Source organism: Parastagonospora nodorum (assembly GCF_000146915.1).
Source record: "Parastagonospora nodorum SN15 chromosome Unknown scaffold_48, whole genome shotgun sequence".
NCBI classification, from domain to species: Eukaryota; Fungi; Ascomycota; class Dothideomycetes; order Pleosporales; family Phaeosphaeriaceae; genus Parastagonospora; species Parastagonospora nodorum.
Window position 1 is genome coordinate 57,078 of NW_001884596.1, and position 15,557 is coordinate 72,634.

General features: G+C 51.3%; 5 protein-coding genes and 1 non-coding gene across 6 annotated transcripts; 1 reads left to right on the forward strand and 5 right to left on the reverse strand.

The window, feature by feature from the left end:
• Positions 1-90: 90 nt before the first annotated feature.
• Positions 91-1,577, reverse strand: SNOG_16452 (hypothetical protein; the record flags this gene model as incomplete). Its single annotated transcript, XM_001806516.1, has 3 exons — positions 91-659; positions 716-1,138; positions 1,517-1,577. 3 exons carry the CDS (start codon positions 1,575-1,577, stop codon positions 91-93), a joined length of 1,053 nt encoding a protein of 350 aa, XP_001806568.1.
• A 513-nt stretch (positions 1,578-2,090) lies between these two features.
• On the reverse strand, positions 2,091-2,179 carry SNOG_16714. The gene is given in 2 exon segments: positions 2,091-2,125; positions 2,144-2,179. It is a non-coding gene; the product is annotated as a tRNA-Gly (tRNA).
• A 1,113-nt stretch (positions 2,180-3,292) lies between these two features.
• Positions 3,293-4,248, reverse strand: SNOG_16453 (hypothetical protein; the record flags this gene model as incomplete). Its single annotated transcript, XM_001806517.1, has 3 exons — positions 3,293-3,327; positions 3,431-3,462; positions 3,674-4,248. 3 exons carry the CDS (start codon positions 4,246-4,248, stop codon positions 3,293-3,295), a joined length of 642 nt encoding a protein of 213 aa, XP_001806569.1.
• Positions 4,249-4,779: 531 nt separating this feature from the next.
• On the reverse strand, positions 4,780-7,488 carry SNOG_16454 (hypothetical protein; the record flags this gene model as incomplete). The annotated part of the gene is made up of 4 exons (XM_001806518.1): positions 4,780-5,131; positions 5,153-5,261; positions 5,353-6,652; positions 6,751-7,488. The coding sequence occupies 4 exons, from the start codon at positions 7,486-7,488 to the stop codon at positions 4,780-4,782; spliced, it is 2,499 nt and encodes an 832-aa protein (XP_001806570.1).
• Positions 7,489-7,886: 398 nt separating this feature from the next.
• SNOG_16455 (hypothetical protein) lies at positions 7,887-9,858 on the forward strand (the record flags this gene model as incomplete). The annotated part of the gene is made up of 2 exons (XM_001806519.1): positions 7,887-8,060; positions 8,109-9,858. Exon 2 carries the CDS (start codon positions 8,356-8,358, stop codon positions 9,856-9,858), a length of 1,503 nt encoding a protein of 500 aa, XP_001806571.1. The 5' UTR covers positions 7,887-8,060; positions 8,109-8,355.
• A 2,802-nt stretch (positions 9,859-12,660) lies between these two features.
• On the reverse strand, positions 12,661-14,571 carry SNOG_16456 (hypothetical protein; the record flags this gene model as incomplete). The annotated part of the gene is made up of 2 exons (XM_001806520.1): positions 12,661-13,760; positions 13,893-14,571. 2 exons carry the CDS (start codon positions 14,569-14,571, stop codon positions 12,661-12,663), a joined length of 1,779 nt encoding a protein of 592 aa, XP_001806572.1.
• Positions 14,572-15,557: the final 986 nt, after the last annotated feature.

Below are 15,557 nucleotides of genomic sequence, written 5' to 3' on the forward strand. Positions count from 1 at the left end.
TTGCTTGTGTAACAGGTATGTTTGCAGTGGTATATTCGCTCTATACACATTCTTCGTCGTCATTCGTCACGACTGGTAAGACTCTGAATTCTAGTCCAACCCTGCAGCAGCCGGTGCTATGCCTTTCGCTGAGCTCTTCTTCGCACCACCGCCACCGCCTCCAAAGCCACCACCACCGAACATACCGCCCAGCATATCCATCATAGGATTGCCCTGTCGTGGCACCTTGATGCCGAAGTACATCTCGCCCAGCTGGTCCAGCGCCTCGTTCCAGTTCACGTCCTTCAGATTCGTCGCGTAGTGGCTCTTCAGTTGCCTGAATAAGCTCGGGTCGCCTCTCTCTACGCTCCTTAACAGCAGGCCAAGGAAGTTGAGTAGCGGTAGTGTAGGATATGTGCGCAGGTCGGATGCTGATGTCGATATTTGTTGTGTGTTCAGGCCAGGCTTTTTGGACAAAAACGATGTGAAGAGGAGGAAAAACTTGTTCGCGCCGCGGAGGTTGCCGGTGAGAAGGTAGGGGAGGACGCCACGGGCGCAGTATAGCGGTGCGGTATGTGAATCGTCGGCTTCGTACCAGGCGTATTCGAGAGAGGCGAGGGTGGAGGGGGAGTCTTGGTTGCCGAGTAGAAGGTGACGCTCGGCTTCGTATGGCTCGAGTTCTACCATATTCGTCAGCATGTGACAGCGGTCCTATTGGTGTTGCAGGTGAACATACCCTCAGCATACAAGCTTCCCGCGACATTATGTATCTCCGGGTCGCCTGCGGGATACTCCCCAAACTTTGAGCTCCACGCTATCATCTCGCCCACGAATTTCTTCTTGGTCGGCTCATCTTTTGGGAATGCTCTCAGCAGACCCAATAGCTTTCCCTTACTGCTCGCATCTGGCTTTACTTCGCCCTTGTTGAAGACATCGAGGAGGAATATGCAGAGGTCGCCGCCAGATCCACCCTGACCTGCTTGGAGAAGCGACTGGGCACCGGAGTATAGAATCGATGTCGCGTTCTCCCAGTCTTGCGCCTTGACGTAGCGCGAGGCGATCACTCGGAGCTGTTGATGAGCTTCGTAGAACTGGCCCTCGGCGATTCTGGCGGGGTTAGCGAGGAAGTGGGGTAGCTTGTGGATGCGATGTACTTTTCCTGTTGTCGCTGTATCGTCTTCTCTAGTTTAGTTGCCATTCTGAAGTGTTGATGTCGTAAAGTGGGGTGTTTATTTGGGTTTGAGTTGTGGAATACTTGGTGTTCGAACTCCAAGCTGCGGACGCGATGACGCACAGACGGAACTTAGTGGGTCGCTCCGTCTGGTTCAAGTAAAGCACATTTATATTTCTCTCACGTCGCATTTTCATAGCTATTTGCGGGTCAGGAATCAGTGCAGCATGTTGTGATCATCTAACACTTTTGGCCCAAAAGTCTCTGCTCGATCGACCTCATGTGGTTGATGTTCAAAACATCTGTGTTCAATATACCCGATACGGAAGGTTTGGTTGTAGTGTCGATTGCAGCCCGTAGTCTTACTCTTTTGCTTCGGAACGTTACTCTTCTCCGCGCACAGCCACTCAGCACTAAATGCACTCATTTGTAGGCTTTACATACTTTCGTCGTACAATTGGTCCAGAAGACTGAGGATGACGTCTGTAAATTATCGTAAAAATGAATGAACGCAGTGACTTCAGGTGACTTGTATCTGGCTTCAGCGTGGGAAATGTTCGTCTCATTTGTTCACAAAAACCACCTGTATGTGCACTAACGATACCTAGGTAACTGTGCTTCTCAAAATCGGCAGTGGCTATGTTAGGTATCTCGCATGTGTGGTGTTTCACATGCCTGAAAACTTTACCATCGCTATTCTGCATGTTAGCACAACGGATTCCGTTGTTTTGGGCGCTTGAGTATCTTGACAGGTTGAACAGACATACAGGCCAATGAACTTGCTATGACATACTCGAACGCGTGTCTGAAGCAGATTACCGAGAAGTGAAGAAATCGATGGTACGTCCTCAAAGACCTGCTACTCTTACGATTCCAAAAATTCAACCTCCCCACTCAGGCTTGCCTGGGAAGCTGAAGCAACAAAAAGGAAGGTGAGGTTTGCATCCACCGAGACTCGAACTCGGACCACGAGCATAAGCGTGCTTGGGAACATGGGAAGCTCGTATTCTACCCCTAAACTATGGATGCGGGAACAATAGCAAAATGTGGTCTTTGACAGCTTATATAGTACTAGAATTACATCAACGATTACAAGAGCTGTTAGATTTCGGTATCAACGAACGCATAATGCTCCATAGGCCGCAAGTAGGTGTCTCTGTTAGCTCTGGTGGAGGAAGTTACCCCTCAGTCGTGCGGGGCTAATGTGGTCGCGACTCCCCGAAGGCCTGCTGACTTCGACTCCTATTTCGCTCTGAATGTACGACACCAACACTCAATAACGTACCCCATACAACACTGCGTTCATACAAGAAATGCAATGGACATTGCCACCTACCCAGTTCGCTCACAAGGCGCACCATGGAGAGCGGGAAAGGGTACGAGTCTGCAGGCTGCTGCATGGGACGCACCATTGCGGCGCCCTGCCTCGTCCCTCAAGACTGCCGTGAAACCGGATGCCTTGGTCACTGATGCGCTTCTTTCTGATTCCGGTCTCCATTATCAGCTAGTTGATGTCAGCAACCTCCACCGTCTGTCTAATCACCAGCCTTTTTGTTTCCTATAATTGCTTGCTCAACTTCTACACCACCAAGTGCTGCATCGATTTGTGCGCACTCTCAGTGAAGTTAGTCAACTATTAGAGAGCAGTTGTCATGTCATATAAGAGCCTGCATAGACTCGGTAGCTTATCAGTATGTAGCAAAGGGCTTGCACGGTCTAAAAGGTAGACAGCCTAGCTGATCGTTCTTAGGTAGTGCTTCAAGTTCCCAGACACAGCGCGGGCGAAACATTGCAGCACCTGATGACAAAATGGCAGTCAATGAGGGCACCGTTGCGCGTGCTGCCCTGGTCATCGCTCTCTCTGCGTTCGTTATCACGTGCGGCTAGCTCTTACAGCAGCTATTCGCGACTTCGGATGGTCTGCGAAGATGCGACGAATTTGTTATTGGTCGTTGGTCGCAACTTGTTCGGCTGCGATTCCGCTGGTGGGTTATTACATCAACGACCTGTATCAGATGGACTGCAGTATCCTGCCTGCTCTTCGGCGAGGAACGCGTGCCCAACGCAGGGAGCACAGTGATCTCCAACTTAGAAATTATAGCGAGCCTAGTAAAAGATAAACTTACCGCTGCATCTCGTAGACTAAAGTTGGACAGCAACTCCATCGAAGTATCCGCCTGCGTAGGTAGTTAGGTTATAATTCAATAGAGATTCACGAGTTAGTGATCGGCCAACAGCCAGCCTGAAGAGTTTCACGGTCCTTCGAAGCAACTTGCATACACTGTCGTCGAGCTGAACGCGACCTCGCAACACTAGTGTCAATCACACAGCGCTTCTACAGGTTCTAAAGTACTCCAGGATGTCGCAACTTGAAAGCACATTAAAGGATCGACAACGAACTATCGCTACAGATGACAACAAGACCATTCCATCCTACATTCCCCCACACCCATCCCAACACCCCCCCTCAATATCTCCTCATCACAAGGCCCCAAAATCCGAATCCGCCACCTCCCTCCACACCTCATGCTCTCCCTCACCGCCATCAGCAGCCTAATGAACCTGCCAAACTCTTGCATATATATATCATTGTCGTTGATATCTGGCACCACCGGCGCCTCAGTAATGTCCAATATGAGCGTGCGTCGCCTAAACCCTTCTCTGAGAAGTGCCTCAATCGGCTCACCCCACTCCCTCAACCTCCCCTCAATCGCTCTGCGAATCATGTGGTATCTTACAGGACTGGACGAATATGGAAAGAAATTAGGGGAGTTGAAGCGCAGGCGGATGTGTTGTGGTATCGTGGTCGTGTCCCAGACGTGTGCGAGGTAGTTTTCGAGATGCCAGGCGCCGGGGAAAGTGTGGATGCCGTGGAGCTTTGAGGCGCCTATGACTTCGCTTTGGATGTAGGAGCTGGTGCGTAAGATAGGGGACGGGCTCCAGGTGAAGGAACGAGTCCAGATGCTGTAGGTAATGGTGATGTCGCGGAGGAGGTGGGACCAGATCATGTCGCGTATTTCGGGGGAGGCTTTGGAGAAGATACCTAAGGGGTTGAGCGTGGAGATGCTATTGGCGGGACTGTTGATGTTTGAAGACATTTTTTGCTGTGTCGCTTTAGACCGATCAGTAGTTGTCGGCGATTAAGGCTTTGAAAAGAATTAAATTTGAATGATCATCTAAACACTTCATTATACATAACAACAAGCACTACTGCTCGCAGTATCTATGGTTCTTTAGTCACTGGTTCAGAGTAGAATAGTGTAAATGTGATGTTAGTTCCGTGGTTGTCAAGGGTTTGGAACCATGGTACTTGCTTTATGGGGTTTCGACGCACACTCGTCATGTTTGCTATTTCGCAGCAACATCCATATCCACAGACTCAACGATGTCAATGAGTCTTACAATAAAACGAGAACAGTATAAAAGACGAGTATCAAATATAAGGGAAAGCGAGTGAAGAGAATCTGTGGGATATGAATACTTCTCGTATTGATACCATCTATTCCTACCAAATGCAATTCCAACGCCGTGAAAGGGTATAACTTCAGCTCATAATACATGCCTGTCGTGGCGACCTCTGACGCCAATCAAATTAGCACATGAACCTTTGACAAAGACACCTATCTACATTACAACACATCGCTCTCGATCTTCCTGTCCATTCGGTCCCACCTGACCCGCGCTCGTCCTTCTCCCGGGCCTACCTGGCGAGGACATTGGCCGACCAGGTGGACGGAACGGCATTTGTGTGCCGTTTGCTTGATATGCGCTTCCTTGTGCTTGTTGTGGCAACGGTGCATGGGCGCTCGCTGGATGACCTTGAGGGGGGTGATACTGTGGCGTGGTCGCAGCTTCCTCGTAGGTCGGCGGTGGTGCAGGCTCGCCAGCTGGCCGGTGGGTTGTGATGTTGTTGCGGCGTGGCGGGATGACTGGCGGATTCTCGCCTCGTGATGTGCGGCGATTGTTGGGTCGGGCTTGTGACTGCGCTGCTATCGCACTAACGGACGCTTGGTCATCCCGCTGTCGTTGTGCAGCTTCGCGTCGCTGCCGGTCTTCTTCTTCCTCTTGTAGCTGCAGTGCCAATGCGAGATCGTGGTCCTCTTGTTCTGCCCTGCTCAATCCGCTTGGTGATGTTGTATCTGTGCTCTGGGCTGCCTCCGGGATGCCTGACTGCTGCGTATCAACATGGGCATCAGACGCACCAGGAACCTGCTGGCCCTGCTGCGAAGCCATGCTGGTGTTACCAACAGGGCGGAAGTCGCCAGAGAAAAGTTCACTTCCCTGGCCATTTACATCAACAAGCGATTCCCATACGATCTCGTCGTGACCGGAATAGCCCTGATCTGTGACAAGGGTGAAGAGTCTGTTCGTGCGTGCATCTTTGAACAACGTCGAGAAGTGATCATTTCTGAACAAAATAGCGACTTGACCCGGCTGAATGCTGTCCCTCACGCTCTGCAAGCCGAAGTCTGTCAGCTGAGTAGGCCAGCGATTGAGAAACTCCTTGATGGAATGGATGTCGGTGAACATCTGCTGCTCGTCCGGGGTCAAGGCTTCGCCAGATTGTAGCTTCGCGTCGAGTTCCTCTTCTTGGAACTGGACATACTGCGACGTCTCGTACGTCTTCGCGACTCGATTGAACGCTGCAAACGCTTCAGAGTTGGTCTCTGGCAGCCACCCGTGGAGGAGAGGGATGTTGAATGTCCGGTACAACTTCATATCAGGAGTATTCTCAAAGCCTCCGACTCTTCCGCTTATTTGAGTTGGAGATGTGGTGTTGCCATTAGTGGCATCTTCGTCCGGTACAAACATCGGATTGACGTTCAGACCGGTGTGAAGAGTGAGCAAGAACTTGTACAAGTCGCTCACATCAGGCAACTCTTGCGCAGCTGTACCTCGTCTCCCTGACATGAGTTCGTCGAATACAGCATCGAGCAACAAGCCTAGACTGACTTGCTCGCGTGTGCGCAGTGTTTCTACCAAAGCGGTCTCGATACCTGATGGCGTTGACAACACAAGCGCGTTGACTAGTGCAAGCAGCGGACATGGGCCATTCAGATTTTGAGTCAAGATTGGTGACGTGCGGATTCCTGGCTTGTTGACATCATGCCATCGAATATGTTTGATCTGATAGTGCTCCTTGCGCTGCCTGTTCATCTTTGTGTTGGGCGACTCTGGGCCGGGTGAGGTGGCAGTCCCTACGCCAGTGTCGATCGGTCGCGGAGGCATTGACGGGACCATCGCTTCATGCGATCTGCGTGGAGGGAGTGCTGGAGGCAGCTCTCCATCGACGGTAGCAGACGGAGGTGGAAGACTGGATGGTGGCGAAGGAACGAAAGGGTTCGTCGAGGACATTTTTCGGAGCGGTTGATCTTCAATTCTTGCTTCAACTGGAGCTTGCTGCGCAGTGTTTGATTTGTGCTCGCCAGCCCCCCACCCCTCCTCTTCAGGCCATGGCATGGCGTGCTTCTGCTTTTTGTGTGTATCCGGGAAGTCCAGAGCCTTCTAGACGCAGTCTCGGGCCCAGAAGCGCGGCTTGTCGGTTCCCACGGGTTGGGATTGATCGATTCCTGTGGAGGAAAGGCGGTCAGAGGGCTCGCCAACGGTGTGGCAGATTTGATAGCAATCAGCGGTGGCTGATCCAGCGACTCCTTCTTGCCCAAGTTGAGGTACGACATGTCATGCGAGGGTGTGGTTGGTGTCTGGAAAGCAGGAAGCTCGACAGGGTCGTATTTGGCAGTCTGGGCCGGAGAATCGCCCCACACTTGCTGACTGCTTTCATTCCCCCAGTTGCTTTGCCCAGTTTGTTGCGCTTTGAGGTATGGGTTGTTTGTTTGCAAGGGAATTGATCCATTCGACTGCTCGGATACTGCGCTCATCGCGCCATACGAGGCAGAGCTGGCACCGGTCGGCATGGGCGATATGTTGTCCATGGATCGCTTTATGGGTATGCCTGCTGGCGGCCCTGGCCGCAAGGCGTCGGGCAATGTCTTGGGCGTGACGGGCGCCTTCCCTCCTGCCGGTTTCAGTGCATCTGGGACATCCTTGGCGTGGACTTGCTCGAAATCGTCGTCGTCGGACCTGTCCCACTCGTCATCGCTGTAGTCTGAGTCGCTATCCTCGTTGCGTGGCTGCTTTTTTATCTCATCTGGTGTCTTGATGTTGAAGGCCGGCGACTTGTTCGGAGCTGATGAATAAGGCGTGCCGTGTGCACTAGAAGGAAGGGCAGGCGGATGTTCGTTGGGAGGTGTTGAAGGATATGGAGGGCTCGCTTTGGAGAGTGGCGCCGGTACGAGGTCTGCTGGCGTCCCGGGCCTTTCTTCTTTCCGAAGCACCATGTTGAGAGTGTGATGGGAGCGTTGACGGGGAGAGTACTGCGAGGTGCTTCGGGCTGCCTGTCGCGGGTTGGCAGGTATCGGAAGCTGCACACAGAGAAGCAGAGTTTAGGTAGGTCGAGATGAATAATGCGGGTGAAAGAGAGGCAGTACAACCATGTGGCGGTGGTTACTAGCTGCAAGCACGTGAAGAGGTGTACGCGGCGTAAGGAAGGTTACGAAGTCGCGAGCAAGCGAAAGGCAATGACGACACGTGTGGCTGAGCAGATGTGGCTTGAGCTCTTAGCGCAGACATGTGGGGAACCCGCTCGAGGATCCCTGCCGCAAATTCACTACTCTGCCACTAAAATCGCGAACTCTCACTGAACCAACATCCCTCGGAGTCCGTCCACCAACACCGACCTCACGTGGCACTTCATATGGCACGGTGACAGCATACAACTGGAGCAATCACCTCCGCCGCCACAATGCATTCAACCATACGCCCCAATACGCACGTTGCGCTGCGACTGCCCTCGGGTCTCTTCAAGATCCTGGAAACCACCCCGAATACGTACGTCGCATGAGTTGTTGGCGTGAGCTCTCCAATTGCGCATCATGTGACCATGGCTGACTCGACGCAGGAGCATAAATCTTGGAAAATTTGGAACCTTCAACTCGAACCTGATAATTGGGCGACCCTACTACCTCACCTACGAGCTCCTCGATAGGGATGACGGTCGGTCAAAGACGGAGTTGCGCGTGGTGCCGGCCGCAGAGCTCCACGCTGAGGCTCTAGGGGACGAATATGCGCCACCCGCCGAAGCGACCGAGGAAACTGTCGAAAGCGGCGCAGGATATGACATCGTGGGAGAGGATGGCGAGGTCATCATGCGCAACAATCGGCTCACAATCGACGATGCATCACGGCAGAAGTTGTCGATGGAAGAAATTGAGGAACTGAAAAAGGCTGGCACCGGGTCTGGCAAGGACATAATCGCAAAGATCATGGCGTCGCATAATGCCATTGGCGAGAAGACGACATTCTCACTAGCAAAGTATACTTTGCGCAAGTCGCGGAAGTATCTGAAGCGCTTCACAGCTCTACCAATGGACGTGGGAGTGCTCACTGAGTATGTGCTGGAGAAGGAGGCATACAAGATTATGGAGCTACGGGAGGACCTGTTAGGATTGATTTGTAGCTGGGCTAACATCCACTGCGGCGCCACGAGCCGCGTCCAGACTGCGGAAGATAGCGTCAGTCAAATTGGTGGAGGCCGATGGCTAGTCGTGGACGATACTGGAGGATTGGTCACTGCTGCGCTTGCAGAGCGAATGGGCGTACTATACCCTGATGACGACGAGGAAGAAGTCTCCGAGGAAGAGGAGGTGAAAGTTCAGCATGAAAATGGTGCGACAGAGACGACACAGAACGTTGAAGAGATTGATGCAGACACTGCGATGCCAGATGCAGATGGGGATGCAGATGCGACGACCGTAGCCACCTCCGATCCATTGAAACCTAGCGATACGTCAGCAGCCACATCATTACCTCGCAAACCAGTCCGCCCTCATATCCCACAAATGTCTGCGCGGGCCAATACCCTCACCGTCCTCCACGCCAACAACCAACCCAATCTCTCCTACCTCAAATACTTCGGCTATGACTACGGTGCACCCGCCCCATCACATCCCCTCTACAAACATCTCAAGTCTGTATCATGGCTTTCCCTCCTGCACCCCGAAGACGATCCACAATACGACGAACCTGAAATCATCAGCGACGAAGTCCTTGCCACAATGAAGAGCAGCAAAAGAGGCACGTACTACCGCAAACGGAGAAGATGGGAGCGCGTGAAGAATGTGGTGGACGAAGCGAGAGCAGGTGGCTATGACGGCTTGGTTGTAGCGACAGCTATGGATGCCAAGACCGTGCTGAAAGAGCTGGTGCCGTTGGTCCGAGGTGGTGGAAAGATTGTCGTCTACAACCAGAACGTCGAACCACTCGTCGAGCTATGTGATTACTATAGCAAAGAGCGACGGGCGGCGTTCATCGCGAGGGAATTCGGACCGCCACCAAATTCGAAACAAACGAATGGCAAGAAACACAGGATCGAGGATGACGTGGAGAGCACGACAGACGGCGGGAACGAGGAAGACGATTTCCCGCTCAATCCGACATTGCTGCTTGCGCCCAGCTTGCAGACTGCGCGTGCACGACAGTGGCAGGTATTGCCTCAACGAACGCATCCTATGATGACGAGTCGAGGTGGCGCAGAGGGGTATATCTTCACAGCGACGCGAGTCTTGCCAATTGAGGGACGGGTTGAAGCTCGAGGCCACCACGGGAAGAAGAAGAGAAAGGTCGAGGCAGAGCCTATTGTACAGTCATAATTATGCTACCTTGGTATCAGGAATCAGAAAATACCATTACACGCAATGACCCGGGATTTTTGAACCGCCTTCGAATTCCGCAAAATCAAGTCACGTGGCCATGCAGTCGGGCTACAATGGCGTCGATGTTTCTCCTCCATGCTAAAGATTGCAGTGAAACATAAATAGAATACAGCTGCTAGCCTCAGAATGACAGCTACTGCAGTTATGCAGCGCTAATCTTTATCACTGTCAGCCTACCTACAGTGTACAACCCTACCACCTGGGCACTTTCGCCGCAATCTTTGCGCGGAGGAGCGGCCTTGAAGTAATGAGGCTAACAGCTAGATCTCGCGATTCCGACACGATTGGCCAATGCAAATCAGTCTTCTCCTGCGTTGGCGGTATTTGCAGTGAGGGAACGTGTCGAGGCCTCGGAGGGAGATACCAGTTATGATAAAATTCAAGGCAGTTATCGAATAGCATGAATGAATACCCCTAGTCCACTATAGAATCCTCCGCCTGCGCAAATATGTTTCATAAATAAAGTAGGGCATCGCCAAGGTCGGTACTTTAGCAATCAGATTTTGGCCCCAGCTCACTTGCACTGCAATCTCTAGTACGAAGGAGCTTATGTGTAGTGATTTAAATGGTCTTTTCATTTTCCAACCTACCGGGGCTCAGAGTCGCATTCTCATTTTCCAGGACGTGAAGCGAACATTGTACTCCAGTCATTAGCGCAAGAGACTAGACTGTCTCCGGTCCCGTGTAAGAATGTCTCAAGCTAATGCAGTTGTTCTTATCTGCACTGCAATCTTTAGTGCGGAGGAGCGGCCTTGACGTTGTGTGCAGGAAAACGTTTGAATCCCACGATTTTATCACAGATGCAACGTTTACTAGGGTTCTTGGGCGAGCTGCATGGCTTATGAAACAAGTTCGGGAATACGAACATGGATATTGCGTACGACAAGGTTTCCATGGTAATTTCAGGTTACGTAATCCTGTCTCCGTTGCTTCTCGTACGTTGGACTAGGCTGAAGCTGTATCCCCTCTTTGGCGCTAAGAATAGTAGTGCAGTCGTGGCTTAAGCAGTACTTGAATGTTGATACGTTTTACTTGTACATACCCCGACAAGCCGGCATACTGCACTGCCATATTACACTGTAATCCTTAGCCTGGGAGAGCACTTTCGGATTCAGCCTACCGCGCAGCCTTCTTATTGTAGTCTGTACTGCAATCACTAATGTTATGCAGGAGAGAATTTGCCTAGCAGTAAAACTTTGGGTGCGTTGAGGAAGTTGCGTGGAACTCGAAGGAAGAGATTCTGCTTAGGTATGACTTTGATGTACAACGTGGGAGCTTTTCGAGGCTTTGCTGCAGATGTGCTGTCCTAATCGATCGTGGCACTACTGGCTTGCTCGATAGCAGTCTCTTCTAGGCTCACATTGTTGTACGACGTCCAAATGGCAGTGTAGTTCTTACAAAAATTACTCCGCGTTGCATCTCGCTATGTAAGCCGTGGGGCTTGGACAAGTTCGATGGCTTTACTGCAATTCTTAGCGTGACGACGAGAAGTTTACGTACCCGCATTCTGTGTGAAGCCACATCCCCAGGTGCTTTAGTCCGCGCTGGGGCAGTGCATGCACCCGCATGCCACTGCACACCGTTGTATCCGAAAGCATTTGTGACGTGGCAACCGGTGAGCGAATTGTTTGTGGCGTGAGAGGCATACTCGCAAGGCAATAAGGCATCTGCAGGATTGTTTTTGTGGCTGACCTTCGAGGAGCGTTATTCGTCAGCTGCATGTCAGTCTGCATGAGGAAACACTTGGCATGAGCCGAGCGACGACAAAAGTTATCAGCCTTGCTGCAGGTGCCTTACGTGTGTGGCTGTGAGACGTGTGCAGGGCGATTGGAACAAAAGTATTTGTCTAAGCGGTGACGTTGACAACAATGCAACAATAACCCATATTATAATCAAAATGCACGGACCAATTTGCACCAGGTAGCGGCAAAATTCCTGTCCGCATTCTCTAAGGAGAGCAGGTAAAGAGGTAACTTGTACATATTCAAACGTCTCTATAGAGTAAGGTGGAGTATCTTACAGCTGCGAATATATCCAGGCACCCTTGAGGTCATAATGAGTATAGCTCTGAAAACTATTAACTTACATCGTGTAGGTGCAGAGCGTGCACGGTTTTTGCCGCTGCGTGCCCATGCGGTGTTCGTGTTCCTCATGAGTTGTGACAGCAGAATAGGTATTCTTCAGGAAAGTGCCTAATTCCTTTCCACGAGGTTCGCTCTTTCTAATTTCTTGTCTTGTAGTGCTCGCATGTCCTGAGAAGCTGTTAGCATTAAAGATGATGAGAGAGATTGTCAGCCTACCAGCTCTACCGTCTGATCGACTACGTAGCGGACGACAAGCACCGACTGTTTCTGGCCTAATCGTAAGGCACGAGCTATGGCTTGGTTTTCGACGGACGGGTTCCATTGCGGCTCGACTATGAAGACACGATTTGCTGTCGCGAGGTTGAGCCTGGCAGTGTATTAGCATAGAGCACCGCTGATTGAATGAAGACTTACCCGACGGCACCAGTGCCAGTAGTCATTATAAGCACACGTAAGTCGGGGTTGTTCGCAAAATCACTCAGAATACGTTCTCGTTTCGTAGTTGGGCATTCGCCATCGATGCGCTGGAACTGTTGTGATGCAAGACCAGAACGTCTGAGGTACATCTGAATGAGGTCGAGGGTTCGTGTCCAGCATGTAAATATGATACTACAAAGTGTAAGTGGCGTGTCAAATACTTCATGCTATTTCAACCTCACCTCTTTGTGCTGTAGACGTCATACATAACGTCGTTCATAAGCATGTCCAGTTTCGATGAATGCCCCTCTGGTCGAAAGTATAAATCTTCCTGAGATCCGTACTTCTGGCTATGCTTATTTGTAGATGGACACCAAAGTGCAGAGCACATGGGACACCGACTCGGACGCGTGTCTTGACCGGGAGACATGCTGCCGTCAACACATTCCGAACACAAAATGTGGCGACACTCTTCATACTGGTGAAAACTGGTTCCAGTGCCAAACACTGGCATGCTTCCATGACAGGCAGAGCACGTTCTCTCGCTTTCCCTGCCTAGAGATACTTCAATGGCTTCTCTCTCGTCCAACAAATGCAGTTTGCGGCGATTCCAGGAGAATAATTGCTGCCAAGTTCCATGGTTGCAAATGATGCGTAGCTGGAGCTGCACTTGGAACATCCCTAGTGTGCTCTTCGAATCGAGCACGCCATGTTGGTGTCGGATCGCCCGCCACATCGTATTGTGAGTTTGCTCATACTGATTTCGCTCGCCAGGAGAGAGTCTGACAGTCCGAATGATATTTTCCAAGTCTGGAAGATGCAGTAGATCTTTGGTACGGCGAAGGCACACAGCATCTAAAAGTCGGGTAAAGCGTTCAATGGCACCGTTTCTGGTCTTGCCACCCTCGTCGAAAGGGAGCGCAATGTGTTTCCTGAAAGTCGCAAGAGCATGAAAAGGCTCGATACGAAGAAATGACAGAAGAGATCCGATATCCTCAAGACGATTTTGAATAGGAGTCCCGGTTAGACACCATCGCGAGTGGGCCTGAATGCTGGAAACGGCTCGGTTGAGCCCCGTTGACTGCCGTCGAATGATGTGCGCTTCGTCTAGCACCAGCCTATACCAGTCAATGTCACTGATGAGTGCCGTGGAGCTGGCAAGTTCGGCTGCGAGTGTGTGATATGTGGTGATTATGATATCAGCATCGCGAAGAGTCGCGACTGACCTGTCTCGGTTAGGGCCATGATATTTGATCGTGCGAAGAGCTTGAAGAGTCTGCCGATCGAAATGCTTGTCCAGCTCCTGAAACCATTCGTTGATCATGAGGTCGGAAGAAGCTACAATCAGAGTTGCGCGGGATCTAGGCCTTGATTGATAGCTCGAACAGGTGTTTTGGCCAAACTGTACAGACCATTGTTGAGCGAACACCAACGTTCGTAGAATCAGGGCAAGAACAGACAGAGATTTACCCATTCCCATTTCATCGGCAAGTATTCCGCCGCCGGTCTCGTCGGGTGGTTCAAGCCTGCAGATCAAGCCCGTTGTGGCATGTCGATTGCAGCTCAGCCCATCCACCATCGTTGGTTCCCACAAGCGATAGGCTTCGGATATCGGACCATTCTCTCGTTCGATCATGAACTCGAGGGCTGTCTTCTGGTGTGGTAACAGTGTAGTTCTGAGTCGCGAGTCACCTTCGAGGCCTCGCAAATGCTGCTCTCGCGTGAGTGACGAGTAGACGTCGGCGATCGCATCTTTCAGCACGTCATCGGCGCCCTTCTCGGGTGCCGTCTCTTCTACAATGACGCTGACTTCTGGTACAGCACTTGGTCGGTCATCAAGCTTGAGGACATGTGGATTGTCGTGCTCCGCTCCTGGGCGCATGTAATCAGGTCTTTGAAGATATATCTTCTGTCGAGAAAGTTCCCGGCCTACAGATTCACCCATTCCACTCGGACCGTAAACGTTGATCTGCACCCGGACAATAGCCTCTTTCTCTTTCGTGGCTCGTGTGATAGTCTCACGGATGGCTCGAACGGGAGCGAATACTTCGAAGTCGAGGCATGATCGATGCTCAGCGAATTGACTCAAAGCTTCCTCCAAAGGCTCGTTCACTTCACCCAGGACTTGCCCGTCGTCGAACGTAATCATGAATTGGTCTTCGGGCCGCGTCAGATTCAGTAACGTGTGGCCTTGTATGGGACTTGGTGCACTGGCGGTTAAGTTTTTATCGAGCTGTGCCATGTCCCCACAGAGTTTTATAGCAGTACGAAGGATCTGAAAGGTGTCAGATATCGCCGTGAGCGTTCCAGAAGCAACTTTGAGCCAATATTGGCACAAGCTCCAACCAAACGATAAGAAAGACACTGGGACGATAGAATACGAAAACCCACCGTTCCATAACAGATCAGTCCATCCTCTTCAGGTGACGCTAAAAGCGTACTTTGTGCTCCAGAAATTGCCTATCGCCCATAGCTCGATTTGCTGTTGAGCGTCTTTGAGACCATCATATTGAATATGCAAAGATTGGAAATCAGGGTCGGAACCGCCGATGTTCAAGTCAGAGCCATAGACTTCACCAACCAAGTCGTCCCAAGGCTGGAAGGGCAAAGATGGGATCGAGCTTGTGTACTTTTTAGCTTTTCTGGACTTGCGATATTGTTGTTGTTATTTACTCTTGGAAGTAGCCATTATCATCCCAGCCGAGCACCGGCTGATGCATGAACACTGTATCGCTACCATCATCGTGGTTTAGCAGATGCTTGAGGGATGAGATCGCCATCGCGAAAGTAACACGTCTTCACTTAGCGTCTTGGCTAGTGCAGAACCAAGGTCAGACTGGAAACACTGTAGAAGGGCTGAAAGATCACAGCCATCAAGAGTATCTTTGACACGCCTATGATCTATTACGTGGAAGGACACTGCACCCTATAAGTTTGCTCGCTTCGCTCTGGGCGTCGGACGCTCACGCGCACTTTCTTCGGTGGGCTGTGCCTGGGGCCACCAGGTGGCGCAACAATTCCCGCATGTCCTCACGAGCTAGGTGCTAATAGCTCAAGCTGAGGCTGTATCGCTTCAACAACTTTTGTGGAGCTTACAGTGCGCTCATAGGCCTTCGAGGCTATCTTAGCCGACGC